The 18,787-nt window shown below is 45.2% G+C and overlaps 1 protein-coding gene across 1 annotated transcript in view; it reads right to left on the minus strand.

Annotated features, from left to right (window-relative positions):
* Positions 1–421: 421 nt before the first annotated feature.
* Positions 422–18,787, minus strand: part of dcst2 (DC-STAMP domain containing 2) — a 38,240-nt gene continuing 19,874 nt past the window's right edge. Inside the window, exons 10-18 of the mRNA XM_028579805.1 lie at positions 18,678–18,787; positions 16,106–16,273; positions 9,960–10,060; positions 7,813–7,899; positions 7,745–7,770; positions 6,239–6,363; positions 3,161–3,254; positions 1,285–1,509; positions 422–589 (exon numbers count right to left, since the gene is read on the minus strand). The exon at positions 18,678–18,787 is cut by the window's right edge and continues 55 nt beyond it. Of these exons, the coding sequence (XP_028435606.1) occupies positions 487–589; positions 1,285–1,509; positions 3,161–3,254; positions 6,239–6,363; positions 7,745–7,770; positions 7,813–7,899; positions 9,960–10,060; positions 16,106–16,273; positions 18,678–18,787 (1,039 nt within the window). The 3' untranslated portion in view covers positions 422–486. The remainder of the gene's footprint in view (positions 590–1,284; positions 1,510–3,160; positions 3,255–6,238; positions 6,364–7,744; positions 7,771–7,812; positions 7,900–9,959; positions 10,061–16,105; positions 16,274–18,677) is intronic.

Consider the following 18,787-nt stretch of genomic DNA (forward strand, 5'->3'; position numbering starts at 1 on the left):
GTGTGTGGGTGTGTGTTTGTGTGTGTCTGTGTTTCAAACAAACAGGACTTTCCCCCAGGAGACCGAGAAAAGGAAACAGAGTTTTTTTTAGACTTTAGGGCCCAAACGGAGCTCCGTCACGTTCTGCATCACGTGGTCACCTTCAGGAAGTGAAGTCAGGTCCGATTTGAACCCAAACCTCCATGTTTTTACCAATTTAACTCAGTAGTTTTGGTGTCTTAACCTAACCAAACTGGGACCATTTCACAAAGTTAACCACATGGTTTAGATATGAGAATGGAGAACTCTCCTGTGGGAGGGGTTAGAGGGAACCACTTTTTCCTTGAAAATGTAGAAATAAACTACCTATATCCTGAGAAGGTTTAGAGGACTTGTTGTTTCTGTCTTTCTGCTGTATAATAAACTAGATTTCACGATTCAATTTCATGCTTAATAACTTTAATTACAAAGTGACCTTTGTGCTGAAAGCAGCAGATGGTTTTTGGATCAGGATCCTGGAGGTTTTGGGGGCTCGTCCGGTCCGTGTACGATGACGGTATGGAGGCCTCTGGAGGAGTAGAAGGAGTCCTCGCTGTCGTCCGACACTTCACTGACAGCAGGCAAGGTGGGAAAACACAAGCTCTGCAGGTAAAAACCTCCACAATCTGCTGCAGCTTTCTTACAGTTTATGTGTTCAGTATTGATCAGGGGCGGAACTAGAAAAACATTTATAGGGTGGTGAGAGGGGGGCAGGAATTTTTGAGGGGTGGCAACATATGGCAGACGTATATATACTGAATTTAATCACAGTTATCACAGTGTGATGAGAAATAGTATGTACACACTACAAAGGGGCACAGGCTGCCATTTACAAACTCACACAGACAAACTTAATCTCATGCAATCAGTGTCCTGCATTTGAGGTTTCATGTGAAACAGTTCTTATTAGGAATAAGTAACCATACAATGTGATCTCACTTAATAGGAGATAGAAGTATGATAGAAGGGGCATTATCACAGGAAAGGCATTAAGGTAGGACACAGGTGATGAGTGGCAGATGTGTGAGAGGGGAAGCAAACCGTTGCATTGGAGAGTCAAGCTCGTAAATTGTCAAATTGGCTGTAACTTTTAATTTGTTGCTGCCAACTAGGGTGGCAGAAGGGGTGGCAAGGCTTTCTGTTAAGGTGGCATTTGCCACCCTATGCCACCCCGGTGGATCCGCCCCTGGTATTGGCGTAAATAATCTCCTACTAATACAACTACTACAGTAATCATCAGGTGATCAAAGTACTGCAGCGGCCTACCTGACAGAGTCAGAGTCCAGTCTCCTGTCTCTCTCTCTCTCGTCTCTCTCTATGATGTCTCTCTCTCCCTCGTCTCTCTCTCTGCTGTCTCTCTCTCTGCTGTCTCTCTCTCCCTCGTCTCTCGTCTCTCTCTCTCTGCTGTCTCTCTCTCTGACGTCTCTCCTCTTCATCAGTGGTGTGTCAGCGATGTGAATCTGGTTCAGCTGCTCGTCATCGCTGGAGTCCCTGAATGAAATAATAAAATGTTTTGGTTTCGACCATTTACTCTGAAATATTAGGTTTAGTTTCAAAGTCCAATATTGCCCTCTGAGATGTAGCAGGACATGGAAACACTAAAGTAAAGTACATGTTATTTGAGTTTGTTAGTACAGAACTTGAGTGAATGTATTTAGTTACTATTCACCTCAGATTATAATCTTTAAAGCGCCCATATTATGCTAATTTTCAGGTTCATAATTGTATTTTGAGGTTGTACCAGAATAGGTTTACATGGTTTAATTTTCTAAAAACACCATATTGTTGTTGTACTGCACATTGCTGCAGCTCCTCTTTTCACCCTGTGTTCAGGTCTCTGTTTTAGCTACAGAGTGAGACATCTCACTGCTGTAACATCTTTGTTGGGAGTCGCACATGCTCAGTAGCTAGGTAAGACTACATGCTCAGTAGCTAGGTAAGACTACATGCTCAGTAGCTAGGTAAGACTACATGCTCAGTAGCTAGGTAAGACTAAATGCTCAGTAGCTAGGTAAGACTACATGCTCAGTAGCTAGGTAAGACTACATGATCAGTAGCTAGGTAAGGACTACATGCTCAGTAGCTAGGTAAGACTACATGCTCAGTAGCTAGGTAAGCCTAAATGCTCAGTAGCTAGGTAAGGACTACATGCTCAGTAGCTAGGTAAGACTACATGCTCAGTAGCTAGGTAAGGACTACATGCTCAGTAGCTAGGTAAGCCTAAATGCTCAGTAGCTAGGTAAGACTACATGCTCAGTAGCTAGGTAAGACTACATGCTCAGTAGCTAGGTAAGGACTACATGCTCAGTAGCTAGGTAAGGACTACATGCTCAGTAGCTAGGTAAGCCTAAATGCTCAGTAGCTAGGTAAGACTACATGCTCAGTAGCTAGGTAAGACTACATGCTCAGTAGCTAGGTAAGACTACATGATCAGTAGCTAGGTAAGGACTACATGCTCAGTAGCTAGGTAAGACTACATGTTCAGTAGCTAAGTAAGACTACATGCTCAGTAGCTAGGTAAGACTACATGTTCAGTAGCTAGGAAAGACTACATGCTCAGTAGCTAGGTAAGACTACATGCTCAGTAGCTAGGTAAGACTACATGCTCAGTAGCTAGGTAAGACTACATGTTCAGTAGCTAGGTAAGACTACATGCTCAGTAGCTAGGTTAGGTAAGGACTACATGAGCTAGCTAGCTGTTTCTCCAACTTCAGTCTTAGCCGGGAGACTTCTTCTAAACGAGGGCACACTTCCAACTTGGAAGTAGTTCTTTTGGAGATTAGGGTGAACTAGTGTGTGTTGTAGCAGTGTTTTTCCATTGACAATGAGCTAGCATGCTAACGGTTAGCCCCCTAGCCCCCCTGGTTTCGGATAGTGCCTAAGAAAGCCGAACAGATGTTGACCAGCTCACCAGGAGACTGAATGCAGGACACATTCAGAAACCAGATCTCACTCGGAAAACCATGGATGGATTTATTTCAAAGTGTGTATGTGTGTGGAAGCACCAGAGACCCAAAATAACACCCCAAATCACCAGAAAAAGTGATGTTTTTTTCATAATACGGGTACTTTAATGTGACTCCCTGAGTCTGAATCTGTTGGTCAGCTATGAGGCATGACAGTGGAGGTTAGAGACACTCACCGCTCCTCCTCGCCGTCTTCCTGGAAGGTCAGAGGTCGCGCGCAGATGACACACGTGTTTCTCAAACTGAGGAAACACGGCCGACAGTACACGCCTGCAAAAACAAAAGCAGCAGCTCGTAAAAGAAGACGAGAGCTGGAACAACACGTGGAGCACAGGATGTGGAGGACTGACTGTCACGGAGCTGCTTCATCGTCTTTCATGTGTGTGACAACATTAAGGAGCTCAGTTTGGACTCTCTTTCTCCCTGTGTCTCCCCCTCTCTCTCTGTCTCTCTCTCTCCCTCTGTCTCTGTCTCTGTCTGTGTGTGTGTGAGTGTGTGTACCTCTGTGTGTGTGTGTGTGAGAGAGAGTGTGTGTGTCTGTGTGTGTGTACCTGTGAGTGTGTGTGCGTGTGTGCTGAGGGAGTATCTAACTGTTGACTTAGCTGAAGTCCGACAGATAACAGACTGTAACTTTAGCCGCACACACTGACCCTGCAGCAGTTGACACACACACACACACACACACACACACACACACACAACCTAAATGTAATCTGTGTTTTGTTTGATTTGCTAAACTCTACGATGGATAAGGAACTTCTTGTGAAACTGAACTTTAAACTGATTGATTGACTGAACTGTGAGAACGTGAGAAAGCTTTACGAGACACAGAGTCATTAAAGATATTGGACTTTTTCTAAATAAAAGCACGTCAATAAACCCGAACATGTCTGGCCCTTGATGTGACTTTCTCATTCCAGCGTGGCCCTTAGTGAAGTTGAATATGACTGATAGGACATAGGTGTCTTTTCCTAGTTTTAAAGGCTGCATTACAGTAAAGTGATGTACTTTTCTGAACCTACCAGACTGTTGTAACTGTTCTATTATTTGCCTTTTTCCCACTTAGTCATTATCTCCACATTACTGATGATTATCTATCTATAATTGCAGGAACGTCTGTCTGTCTGTGTGGGTGCGTGTTAAGCACATATCTCTTGAACCGTTAGTCCGATGGATTTCAAACTTGACAGGTGTCTTGCTACGGGCACGAGTATGTGCAGTGCCAAGTTTGATGTTGTTTGGATAAGAAATGCAAAAGATATCATTAAATATATAGGTAAAAGAAGCACACATTGGCTTTTGCTGCTCTAGTCGCTGGCATCCACGGTATCGGCGCCTATGTCTTCCTCTGATGTAGACGTAGCCTACACTAATGCTGCGTTCCAGACACAGTTTTTAGCCCGTAAGTTACGACTTCAAGTCACGACTTGGTAGCGTTCCAGGCAAAGTCACCACAAACCCTTATAGCTAGCGTTAGCTAGCTGCTACCTAACGTTGACGTTAGCTATCTAGGTTACTTTACGTTGCCTATTTACAGTACAGGCCAAAAGTTTGGACACACCTTCTCATTCAATGTCTTTCTTGATTTTTCTCACTGAAGGCATCAAAACTATGAATGAACACATATGGAATTATGTACTTATGTGAAATAACTGAAAACATGTCTTATATTTTAGATTCTTCAAAGTAGTCACCCTTTGTTTTTTTTGATAACTCTGCAAACCCTTGGTGTTCTCTCAATGAGCTTCATGAGGTAGTCACCTGAAATGGTTTTACCTTCACAGGTGTGCTTTGTCAGGGTTCATTAGTGGAATTATTTCCCTTATTAATAAAAAGCAAAGGGTGACTACTTTGAAGAATCTAAAATATAAGACATGTTTTCAGTTATTTCACACTTTTTTGTTAAGTACATAATTCCATATGTGTTCATTCATAGTTTTGATGCCTTCAGTGAGAATCTACAATGTAAATAGTCATGAAAATAAAAAGGAAACGCATTGAATGAGAAGGTGTGTCCAAACTTTTGGCCTGTACTGTATGGCTGTTTATTTCTACTTATCACTGTTAATAAATGGCGTCTGTACAGCATCAACGGGGGTTGCCATTGTTGTTAATGTGTGTGCGATGTCAAAAACTGTAACTGGGAGTACAACGACCTGGTACGAGGTCACAAGTAGTAAGTTACTGGTTTGACTGCCGTTCCAGGACACTTTCACGGGTAGAAGGTGGTGAAAACACGAGTTACGGGTTGCCTGGAACGCAGCATAAGTCAACAGATAGTAGACTATACAGGGGAGGTGCATATTAAGTGGTTCAGGGTCCTTCTGTTAAGTCATTTTGGGTAACACTTTGGTTGTGATAAATTCTACAAGCAGCAACACCACAGGCCAAGTAATCAGCCCGTTTTCAACGGGCACAGCACTAGTTTATCTAAAATTTAAGTGTGAAGACATTTTGTTAAAGCGCCCATATTCTGCTCATTTTCAGGGTCATAACTGTATTTTAAGGTTGTACCAGAATAGGTTTACATGGTTTAATTTTCAAAAAACACCTTATTTTAGTTGTACTGCACAGCTCTCTCTCACTGCTGCCAATCCTCTTTTCACCTGGTTTCTGTTTTAGCTACAGAGTGAGACCTCTTTTCTTCTTCTTCTGTACTATCTTTGATTGAACTTGCACATGCTCAGTAGCTCAGATGTAGATCATGTCAGCTAGCTAACTCTAGAGACAGTAAAAGAAAGGCTGTTTCTCCAACTTTGGTCAGTTCCAAGGCAGGATCAGCTGGGAGACTTCTTCTAAAGGATGGTGCACATGTAAGTATTTCTTTTGTAGATTATGGTGAACTTGTGTGTGTTGTAGCAGTGCTTTGCTATTGAGAACGACGTAGCATGCTAGCGTTAGCATGCTAATTGCTGCGATTTTGACCAGCTCACCAGGAGACAGGACGGCAGAAGGCAGGACACATTCAGAAACCAGATCTCACTCAAAACACCATGGATGGATGTTTTTCAAAGTGTGTATGTGTGTGGAAGCACCAGAGACACAAAATAACTCCCCAAATCACCAGAAAAAGTGTTTTTTTCATAATATGGGCACTTTAAAGCACCAATTGTCAACCCTAAAATATCGTCGCAATATCGATATCGAGGTATGTGGTCAAGAATATGATGATATCTGATTTTCTCCCTATCGCCCAGCCCTAAGTTGAAGTGAAGTTGAGTTTGACTCCCCCTGGTCTGGGTCTGGGTCTGTACCTGGACACTGGGGGACATCACAGGCTGTCGTGTTGTCGTCCTCGGGTCTCAGCGCCTCGCCACAGAACAGACAGCTGACTGACGACAGACCCAGCAGGTGAGACAGGTAAGACCCTCCAGGTAACCTGAGAGAGAGAGAGAGAGAGAGACACACACACACACACACACACACACACACACACACACACACACACACACACACACACACACACACACACACACACACACACACACACACACTTCATTTAAAACCACCTGCTGAGAACGTTGACTGTGGTGTTTCCTCACTGTAACATGATGGACCTTATCTGCTCCTCTTTCTTTTAGTGAATGCTGTTACTTTTGAGGGTTTTATGAATTACAAAGTCTCAGGGCCCTATTTTAATGATCTCAGAGCACAGCGTGGAGCGCCTGGTGAAGGTGTGTTTAGGGCGTGTCCAAATCCACTTTTGATAGTTTAACGGCAGTAAAAAAGGGTCTGTGTGCCGGGCGCCTGGTCCTAAAGGGTTGTCCTTAGTGTCTTCATTAATCAGAGGTGTGTTTTGGGCATAACACGCAATCAACCAATCAGAGATCATCTCCCATTCATCAACCAATCAGAGATCATCTCCCATTCCCTTTAAAAGCCAGGCGCACTTGGACCTTGGAGCATTGCTGTTATGATGGAGGATTTACACCATAATATTTTATATTGGTAATCTTCTGCGTGTGTGTGTGTGTGTGTGTGTGTGTGTGTGCTGCGTGTGTGTGTGTGTGTGTGTGTGTGTGTGTGTATAACAAGCATAGTGTGTGTGCGCTGTGCATGAGCCTAAGAGCATTTTACTAATGCTCTGTTAAAATAACAATGAAATGCTGCGTTATTTACTTTAGACCCGTTTTTTGTTGGTCAATGGTGCCATCACTTCCCGCTGCCCCAGATAGCAATACTCCCAGAATGCACCTGAACACACCTCGCTGTAAAACCGGCACGCCCAGAATGCACCTGAACACACCTCCCTGTAAGACCGGCACGCCCAGAATGCACCTGAACACACCTCCCTGTAAGACCAGCAAGCCCAGAATGCACCTGAACACACCTCCCTGTAAGACCAGCACGGCCAGAATGCACCTGAACACACCTCCCTGTAAGACCAGCACGCCCAGAATGCACCTGAACACACCTCCCTGTAAGACCAGCAAGCCCAGAATGCACCTGAACACACCTCCCTGTAAGACCAGCACGCCCAGAATGCACCTGAACACACCTCTCTGTAAGACCAGCACGCCCAGAATGCACCTGAACACACCTCTCTGTAAGACCAGCACGCCCAGAATGCACCTGAACACACCTCTCTGTAAGACCAGCATGCTGGATGGGAAACTGACAACTGGGTCAGTCTTAAACTAGCAAAGAGACTTGGGTCGGGCCGGGCCAGGTGCGAGATAGGACCCTATCTGTGGTTTCTGTGAAGCTGAATGACTGTTGAGCTCTGACTCTGGACAATGGACGAGACAACATGTTTGTACCTCAGCAGGAGAGTTTGAAGGCGGCTCCCTCCTCCTCCTCCTCCTCCTCCTCCTCCTCCTCCTCCTCCTCCTCCTCCTCCTTCAGTCGTTCTTAGCGCTCTCCCCTCCGCCCGCCTCTGATCCAGGATCTGCTGCCGGAGGAACCAGATCCTCTCCTGATGAACAACCACACACACCCTAACCCTCGTCAGTGTTAGGCTTTCACTTTCTTTCTCCACACATTCTTTCAGATTCTGAGGATCCTCAAAGCAACGCAGGTTTGCTCTGAATGAGATGAAATAGAGCAGTTCAGAGATAAGAGTCTTTATCTCTGAAGTGCTCTATTTCATCTTGGCATGCAGCACTTTAAAGCTTTGGTTTTTTTTTTCAACCTGGACCCTATGGTCCCATGTTTACGTAGTCCAGTGTTAAGCAAGAACCGAGCTGTAATATAACTCTACAGGACTAATGTTCAGCAGCAGTCAGCATCCACTAAAAGTTCTGTTGTTGCTGCTCCCAAGTGTCTGACAACATTATGGGATGGATCCTACAGAGATAGACCTTTTAGTTAAAGAGTAAGATCCTTTTAGTTTAAGCGTGTATAGAGCCAGCATATTACCACCAGACTCCATGTAAATAATCAGGACTTTTAGTGTGTATAGAGCCAGCATATCTCCACCTGACTCCATGTAAATAATCAGGACTTTTAGTGTGTATAGAGCCAGCATATCTCCACCAGACTCCATGTAAATAATCAGGACTTTTAGCATGTATAGAGCCAGCATATTTCCACCAGACTCCATGTAAATAATCAGGACTTTTAGTGTGTATAGAGCCAGCATATCTCCACCTGACTCCATGTAAATAATCAGGACTTTTAGCGTGTATAGAGCCAGCATATTTCCACCAGACTCCATGTAAATAATCAGGACTTTTAGCGCGTATAGAGCCAGCATATCTCCACCAGACTCCATGTAAATAATCAGGACTTTTAGCGTGTATAGAGCCAGCATATCTCCACCAGACTCCATGTAAATAATCAGGACTTTTAGCGTGTATAGAGCCAGCATATCTCCACCAGACTCCATGTAAATAATCAGGACTTTTAAGCGTATAGAGCCAGCATATCTCCACCAGACTCCATGTAAATAATCAGGACTTTTTAGCGTGTATAGAGCCAGCATATCTCCACCAGACTCCATGTAAATAATCAGGACTTTTAGCGTGTATAGAGCCAGCATATCTCCACCAGACTCCATGTAAATAATCAGGACTTTTAGCATGTATAGAGCCAGCATATCTCCACATATAAATGGGTGAATTAAGGGTTTATTTCAACCAAACCAGAGTGGTGATTGTGGGAACAGTGGAAAGATGAACCAAGATGGCTTTTGGTAGTTTTATTTAGTTTCTGTCCACTTTGAATGAAGTGTGTTTTACGATGATAAAAGTCCTGATGTGTACGTGGGGATGCTGACTGATGCTGAACATTTGTCTGGACCAACTTCAGAGATTGTTGTTCACATAAGTCACTTAAGACACCACTGCTGGGGGGAAATAGGGTCCAGGTTGTTGCTTTGTCAAGGATTTATGGAGAGTTGCTGTGACTCAAAGGGGGTCTGGACTCTCAGTCTCAGGTGGATCTGTTCAGACCTGCAGAGCCTCCGACTCATTCTGCAGATTCTTCACATACCTTCCTGCTACGTGAACGTTCACCCACAACTGCTCCTGTCGGTCTGTCAAACACCTTTACTGTGACAAAAGGGGGCGGGGCTTACATTTGACCTGATCTTCAGTGTGATGATGTCAGGATCAGATTACATCATCTTTGTGTCTCTGGCATTCGTTCCAAAAAAAATCCTCCAAGGAAACATAAGCAGGTGGGGAAAGATGCCAAAATAAAAGCCTGTGTGTGTGTGTGTCTTTGTCTGTGTGTTTAACTGTGTGTGTGTGTGTGTGTGTGTGTGTGTGTGTGTGTGTGTGTGTGTGTGTGTGTGTGTGTGTGCGCATGTGTATTTGTCTGTGTACGTAACTGTATGTGTGTGCATGCTTGCTTGTGTATATGTACGTGCGTGCATGTGTGTGCGTTTGCGTGTGTGTGTGTGTCTGTGTATGTAACTGTGTGTGTGCATGCTTGCTTGTGTATGTGTGCATTTGTGTGTTTCTGTTTCTGTGTGTATGGGTCTGTGTGCTTGCATGTGTGCATGGGTCTGTGTGTGTGTGTGTGTGTGTGTACCAGCTCTCTCTCTGGATGATATGAAGCGCAGACGAGTCGTCTGCAGCGCTGCACGAGACCTCCGAACAGAGCGATCAGCAGAGCCAGACCCAGCAGGAACCCTGACACACAAACACAAGCAGTCAAAACACAACCAGGCTTCCATACCACCCCCTCCAAAAGACCCAGACACACCAACCAGAACGCCACGACAACACGGCACTTGTAGAAAGTGGTGTGTATGTTTACGTCCGCTGTATACAGCGTAGACATACACCACTTGTTCAGCATGTTTACGCAAAAGTCGTGTTCATAGGAGCATATACTCCGTGGGTGCTCCGGAGCTCGAGCACCCACGGAAAATACCGAGCACCCACGTGTGCCAGACTGCCAGGTAATTTTTACATTCATTTAAAATTAAACATTGCAAGTGGTGCTTAGTGGAGCGTCTGTCATAGTGTGATTGGTTCTGTCGGTGGCATTGATTTATAATTTCCCACGAAGCTGATCGCTGTTAACCTGAGTCCACCAGATGGATCGCTTCCCATTTGCTCGCTCTATCCATCTGGGAACTTTCCTTTTGGGAAGGGGAGGAAATACTGGTTAGCTGATTGGATAAACCATCTGTCTATCACCACCTATAGTTGGTGATAGACGGGCCAAATCAACCAATCAGATCAACGAAGCGTATGAAAATACAACCACAAGCCAGGCTACCCCTGCTGCTGCTGCTGCAGGCCAAGCATAGCTCGTTAGCTCAGCAGGCTAGCAACATGTCAGTAAAGGAGATTTGCCGTTTGTGTAACGAGAATTTAGGAATAAAAGAATAAAAGGCCCCATTTCAGGTTCCTGGTCCATATTCCAAAAGAAGGATCCAAGAGGAAAAAGCATTAGCAAGCGGCTAACAGAATTAGGGCTACCGCTGTCTGAAAATCCTGGTTAGCTGATTGGATAAACCATCTGTCTATCACCACCTAACCCACCTCAAAACCAACGCTGATTGGTCGGTCGTTTGGCGAACGGCTCCAAATGTTCTCTAATCTCAAGATGCCAGACTGATCTGAGAGGAGAGAACTGGAGCTTGCCAGATCAGGAGGGTCTCACCAGATCAGGACAGTCTCACCAGATCAGGAGGGTCTCACCAGATCAGGACAGTCTCACCAGATCAGGAGGTTCTCACCAGATCAGGAGGGTCTCACCAGATCAGGAGGGTCTCACCAGATCAGGAGGGTCTCACCAGATCAGGAGGGTCTCACCAGATCAGGACAGTCTCACCAGATCAGGACAGTCTCACCAGATCAGGAGGGTCTCACCAGATCAGGAGGGTCCCGCCAGATCAGGAGGTTCTCACCAGATCAGGAGGGTCCCGCCAGATCAGGAGGGTCTCACCAGATCAGGAGGGTCTCACCAGGCTAGATCGCTGTTATGCGTCAGTTAAACTTCTCATCTCCGATCCTGTCTGTATCTATGAGAAGTGGCGCTGTCCTGAGTTGAAAGACAGCCTCCTTTACGGCTTTATTATGGCGTGTGTGCGTTCGTTTATTTGTTTATTTAAAAGGATCCCCATTAGCCGCCGCCGAGACGACAGCTAGTCTTCCTGGGGTCCAAACAATACATACAAAACGTATATGTGAGTAATTACAATCACAATTACTCACAAAAATATCATATATTAATACACATAAAAAATAACAATACAAAAAGTACTGATTAGAATAATAGTAAAATAATACAAAACAACATAGCACGTTATACAACAACTCTCAGCCAATCCAGACAATATTATGATGTTGAAAACAAATATAGTCTTAGTCTTTTTTTTTAAAACCAGTTTTTCCCTTGATATCCCGAACCCCAACTGGAAGATTGTTCCAAAACACAATTGACCTATAAAACACGGTCCTCTTCATAGAGTCAGATTTAGGTAGGGGTAAAGAAATCTGTCGACTATTCGCCCCTCTTGTGTAATGTGAATGCATATCTGAATAGTAAATTATATTGTCATAAAGAAATTTTGGAATCCGAGTGTTAATAATTCTATGAAAATATCCTAACATATTAGCAGATAGTCTGTGCTTGACCACCAGCCAAGCAAGACGTTCATGCATTTCTGCAACACTAGTTCTCAAAGAACAACCAAGGACCAGTCTAGCAGCCTTATTTTGAGCCACTTGTAATTTTAATCAGTGGTTCGTGTCGGCAGCTGTCCATTTCCTAAGGCCGGTTACACGCTGGAAGTGTCGCGCGAGCGTGTCAGCCGCGTGGCGTGTCCGTTGATATTTCGGCTCCCATGTTAACAGGTTAGAGCGTACACACTGCCTGCCTGACCGGCAATTTCCACTGGATGGGGAACGTCTGTGGAACGTCGATGGAGTCATTAGGTTTCCATTAAAGTCAATCTGTGTATTTCCACAGACTGCAGAACGTCTGCGTCCCGACTCCGTCCCAGTTCCTTCAGTCCGCAGCAGATACGCAGAGCTTCTATTGTTGACGGACGAAGGAGAGCTCCGCAGCAATTCAGCACACGGCAGATAGTACGGGACAGGAAGTCGAGCACAGAAACAAAATAAATATCCGGTTAATTTTCAAAATAAAATACACGGCGGATCATATTCAGGGCTCCAGACTGCGACCAAATGCTAACGCTACGAGCTAACGGTTGTGGTAAGCCAGCTCGTTTCGGATTGTGAGCCGATTTTGACCAGCTCACCAGGAAACTGAAGGCAGGACAGAAACCATATCTCACTCAGAACACCATGGATGGGTTTATTTTCAAAGTGTATGTGTGTGTGGAGGCACCAGAGACACAAAATAACACCCCAAATCACCAGAAAAAGTGATTTTTTCATAATCGGCATATGGGCACTTTAAAAAAGGTGTGTGCTTGCAAGCACCCATGAAGGAAAACATAAATCGGCGCCTACGGTCTGAGCTACACAGGTGGCAGTGAAGGTCAGGGGCCTCGACGGACCAGACCCGGGCGGCAGACGCTGGCTCTGGGGACGTGGAGCGTCACCTCTCTGTGGGGGAAGGAGCCGGAACTGGTGCGGGAGGTGGGCGCTACGGTTAGATCTGGTGGGGCTTACCTCTCACGCACAGTCTTGGTTCTGGAACCATACTCCTGGATAGGTGTTGGACTCTTTTCTTCTCCGGAGTTGCCCAGGGTGTGAGGCGCCGGGCGGGTGTGGCGATACTCACAAGCCCCCGGCTGAGCGCCGCTACGTTGGAGTTTACCCCGGTGGAGGAGAGGGTCCTACGCCTGCGGGTTGTGGGGGGGAAAACTCTGACTGTTGTTTGTGCATATGCACCAAACAGGAGTTCGGAGTATTCGGCCTTCTTGGAGACATTGAGTGGAGTCCTGTATGGGGCTCCAGTGGGGGACTCCATAGTTCTGCTGGGGAACTTCAACGCGCACGTGGGCAATGATGGAGACACCTGGAGAGGCGTGATTGGGAGGAACGGCCTCCCTGATCTAAACCAGAGTGGTTGTTTGTTGTTGGACTTCTGTGCTAGTCATGGATTGTCTATAACGAACACCATGTTCGAACATAGGGATGCTCATAAGTGTACTTGTGCTTTTCGTGCATTCCTGTGGAGGCTGGGGGCATTGAACCCGAGTGGACAATGTTCAAAGTTTCCATTGCTGAAGCTGCGGCGAGGAGCTGTGGTCTTAGGGTCTTAGGTGCCTCAAGGGGCGGTAACCCACGAACACCGTGGTGGACACCAGTGGTCAGGGAAGCCGTCCGTCTGAAGAAGGAGTCTTTCCGGGATATGTTATCCCGGAGGACTCCGGAGGCAGTTGCAGGGTACCGAAGGGCCCAAAGGGCTGCAGCCTCTGCCGTGAAAGAGGCAAAGCAGCGGGTGTGGGAGAAGTTTGGAGAAGACATGGAGAAGGACTTCCGGTCGGCACCAAAGTGCTTCTGGAAAACTGTTCGCCACCTCAGGAGGGGGAAGCGGGGAACCATCCAAGCTGTGTACAGTAAGGATGGGATACTGTTGACCTCAACTGAGGAGGTAATAGGGCGGTGGAAGGAGCACTTTGAGGAACTCCTGAATCCGACTAATACGCCCTCTATGTTAGAGGCAGAGCTGGAGGATAATGGGGGATTGTCGTCGATTTCCCAGGCGGAAGTCACTGATGTAGTCAAACAACTCCACAGTGGCAAAGCCCCGGGGATTGATGAGATCCGTCCAGAAATGCTCAAGGCTCTGGGTGTGGAGGGGCTGTCCTGGTTGACACGCCTCTTCAACATTGCGTGGAAGTCTGGGACGGTGCCAAAGGAGTGGCAGACTGGGGTGGTGGTTCCCCTTTTTAAAAAGGGGGACCAGAGGGTGTGTGCCAATTACAGGGGCATCACACTTCTCAGCCTCCCTGGTAAAGTCTACTCCAAGGTGCTGGAAAGGAGGGTTCGGCCGATAGTCGAACCTCGGGTTGAAGAGGAACAATGTGGATTCCGTCCTGGTCGTGGAACAACGGACCAGATTTTCACTCTCGCAAGGATCCTGGAGGGAGCCTGGGAGTATGCCCAACCGGTCTACATGTGTTTTGTGGATCTGGAGAAGGCGTATGACCTGGTCACTGTGGGAGGTGCTGCGGGAGTATGGGGTGAGGGGGTCTCTTCTCAGGGCCATCCAATCTCTGTACGACCAAAGTGAGAGCTGTGTCCGGGTTCTCGGCAGTAAGTCGGACTCGTTTCAGGTGAGGGTTGGCCTCCACCAGGGCTGCGCTTTGTCACCAATCCTGTTTGTAACATTTATGGACAGGATATCGAGGCGTAGTCGGGGTGGGGAGGGGTTGCAGTTTGGTGGGCTGGGGATCTCATTGCTGCTCTTTGCAGATGATGTGGTCCTGATGGCATCATCGGCCTGCGACCTTCAGCACTCACTGGATCGGTTCGCAACCGAGTGTGAAGTGGTTGGGATGAGGATCAGCACCTCTAAATCTGAGGCCATGGTTCTCAGCAGGAAACCGATGGAGTGCCTACTCCAGGTAGGGAATGAGTCCTTACCCCAAGTGAAGGAGTTCAAGTACCTTGGGATTTTGTTCGCGAGTGAGGGGACAATGGAGCGGGAGATTGCTCGGAGAATCGGCGCAGCGGGTGCGGTATTACATTCAATCTATCGCACCTTTGTGACGAAAAGAGAGCTGAGCCAGAAGGCAAAGCTCTCGATCTACCGGTCAGTTTTCGTTCCTACCCTCACCTATGGTCATGAAGGCTGGGTCATGACCGAAAGAACGAGATCCAGGGTACAAGCGGCCGAAATGGGTTTCCTCAGGAGGGTGGCTGGCGTCTCCCTTAGAGATAGGGTGAGAAGCTCAGTCATCCATGAGGAGCTCGGAGTAGAGCCGCTGCTCCTTCGCGTTGAAAGGAGCCAGTTGAGGTGGTTCGGGCATCTGGTGCCTGGAGGTGTTCCAGGCACGTCCAGCTGGGAGGAGGCCTCGGGGAAGACCCAGGACTAGGTGGAGGGAGGTCCAGCTGGGAGGAGGCCTCGGGGAAGACCCAGGACTAGGTGGAGGGATTATATCTCCAACCTGGCCCTGGTCGGAGCTGGTTAATGTTGCTCGGGAAAGGGAAGTTTGGGGTCCCCTGCTGGAGCTGCTCCCCACGCGACCCGACACCGGATAAGCGGACGAAGATGGATGGATGTCGTGATGTCACGTTGGGTGTAGAAAACATTTTAGAAAAACGGGTCAAATGTTGTACAGAAGGGGTTGAACAAAAAAAAAACACAAGGCTATTGAGGTGTATTGTCATCCTATTTTATCTGATCATTCTATAACTCGTATTTAAGCTTTATATGACTGGTATCTAAGATTCGACAGGAGAACTCAGATGAACTTTAGAGAGGACAGAGGACACCTCTCTGCAAACATCTGTAAAGGTACAGATGTCATTGTTGAAAAGAAGGCCAGTTGGCTTGTAGCCATTGGTCAATTATTGATCCCACCCGAATTTATCAAGTATAGTTTGGAACAAAGAACTTTAGAGGACCACTGGAGAATTGGGAAAACAGGTCCTCTCCGGGCTCTGCAGGACTTGTCAATTGATGCTGATTTCTTTTATGTAAATAAACCTTTATAATGTCGGCGGATTCCTCACCACACAACATTACAGCATCGCTACCAAATACACTACACTATGATGTCACTTCCTGTGTGGCCTCACCCAGGACGAAGCAGCCGAGGTAGTCCGGCTCCGACGGAGGCAGCAGACACTTCCTGCTGATCACGGTGACGTTCCCTCGCTGCAGGACGGAGAACGAAGCCACCAGGTCTCGGAAGATGTCCGAGGCGTAGCCCGACCCGTTCACCTGCAGCGTCACCGTCACCGGCGCTGCCGATTTGGGGGACACTGGTTACCATGGTTACCACCGCTCCGAATCAGCTGCTGCCTTGCCTCCAGCAAGAAGAAGACGAAGTATTCAGATCCTTTACTTAACCCTTGTGTTGTCCTACCATTGATTATGAACTTTTGTTTTTTTCTGGGTCAAAATTTATAATTTCAAAACTTTTTTTGGTGACCTTTTTTCAAAACTTTCCGTCACTTTTTTCCGATGTTTTTGGTCACTTTTTTTCTGACTTTTTGATCATTTTTTTCTGACTTTTTGGTCACTTTTTCAGATGTTTTTGTCACTTTTTTCCCCATTTTTTTTTTGTGCCAAATTTTCGATGTTTTTGTTGATTTTTCTGGACTTTTTTTTTCTTTTTTTTTACGTTTTTGTTGTTTTTTCCCCCGCAAAAAATTTCAAATGCTATAAAATGTAATAACACACCCAAATTCAAAGAAAGTAGTGAACTTATCTTTTATTTTACTTGTAAAGAGTAACGGTTGTATAGAACCATCCACGTTACTTTTTTTGGACAATTTGGTTGAAAATGTTTCTGATATAGAAACATTTTGAAAATGGGTAAAATTAGACCCAGAGGACAACAGGAGGGATAAGTAAAGGTACCGATACCCTGAACCACAGAGCTAAAATAAGACCGTCACACCTCCTCTGGGCTTTAAACAGCGCTGGAAGAAGTATTAAGATCCTTTACTGCAGTAAAAGTACTAACTAAGTAACTAAAGCTGTAACAGATGAATGTAGTGGAGTAACTAAAGTAACTAGTAACTAAAGCTGGAACTGATGAATGTAGAGGAGTAACTAAAGTAACTAGTAACTAAAGCTAGAACAGATGAATGTAGTGGAGTAACTAAAGTAACTAGTAACTAAAGCTGTAACAGACGAATGTAGAGGAGTAACTAAAGTAACTAGTAACTAAAGCTGGAACAGATGAATGTAGCGGAGTAACTAAAGTAACTAGTAACTAAAGCTGGAACTGATGAATGTAGCGGAGTAACTAAAGTAACTAGTAACTAAAGCTGGAACAGATGAATGTAGCGGAGTAACTAAAGTAACTAGTAACTAAAGCTGGAACTGATGAATGTAGCGGAGTAACTAAAGTAACTAGTAACTAAAGCTGGAACAGATGAATGTAGAGGAGTAACTAAAGTAACTAGCAACTAAAGCTGGAACAGATGAATGTAGAGGAGTAACTAAAGTAACTAGTAACTAAAGCTGGAACAGATGAATGTAGCAGAGTAACTAAAGTAACTAGTAACTAAAGCTGGAACTAAAGTAACTAGTAACTAAAGCTGGAAAAGATGAATGTAGTGGAGTAACTAAAGTAACTAGTGACTAAAGTAATTAGTAACTAAATTAACTAGTAACTAAAGTAACTAAAGCTGTAACAGATGAATGTAGTGGAGTAACTAGTAACTAAAGTAACTAAAGTAACTAGTAACTAAAGCTGTAATAGATTAATGTAGCGGAGTAACTAAAGTAACTAGTAACTAAAGCTGTAACAGATGAATGTAGTGGAGTAACTAAAGTAACTAGTAACTAAAGCTGGAACAGATGAATGTAGTGGAGCAAGTAAAGTAACTAGTAACTAAAGCTGGAACAGATGAATGTAGCTGAGTAACTAAAGTAACTAGTAACTAAAGCTGTAACAGATGAATGTAGCGGAGTAACTAAAGTAACTAGTAACTAAAGCTGTAACAGATGAATGTAGCGGAGTAACTAAAGTAACTAGTAACTAAAGCTGGAAAAGATTAATGTAGCGGAGTAACTAAAGTAGCTAGTAACTAAAGCTGTAACTAAAGTAACTAGTAACTAAAGCTGGAACAGATGAATGTAGTGGAGTAACTAAAGTAACTAGTAACTAAAGCTGTAACTAAAGTAACTAGTAACTAAAGCTGGAACAGATGAATGTAGTGGAGTAACTAAAGTAACTAGTAACTAAAGCTGTAACAGATGAATGTAGCGGAGTAACTAAAGTAACTAGTAACTAAAGCTGGAAAAGATGAATGTAGCGGAGTAACTAAAGTAGCTAGTAACTAAAGCTGTAACTAAAGTAACTAAAGCTGGAACAGATGAATGTAGTGGAGTAACTAAAGTAGCTAGTAACTAAAGCTGTAACTAAAGTAACTAAAGCTGGAACAGATGAATGTAGTGGAGTAACTAAAGTAACTAGTAACTAAAGCTGGAACAGATGAATGTAGTGGAGCAACTAAAGTAACTAGTAACTAAAGCTGTAACTAAAGTAACTAGTAACTAAAGCTGGAACAGATGAATGTAGTGTTGTAGAAGTAGAAAGTGGCATGAAAAGAAAAGGACTCAAGTTAAAGTACAAAATACCTCAACATTTGGTACTGAAGTACAAGTACTTAGTTACATTTCACCTCTGCTCACCTCTGGCCAAGACGTCCCCCTTCACCTGGTGGTGCACCTGATCCATCATCCAGAACACCAGGAAGTCCAGCGCCACCAGAACCAGGCCCACCAGCAGGTGTTTGAGCACC

Source organism: Perca flavescens, chromosome 6 (assembly GCF_004354835.1).
Source record: "Perca flavescens isolate YP-PL-M2 chromosome 6, PFLA_1.0, whole genome shotgun sequence".
NCBI lineage: Eukaryota > Metazoa > Chordata > Actinopteri > Perciformes > Percidae > Perca > Perca flavescens.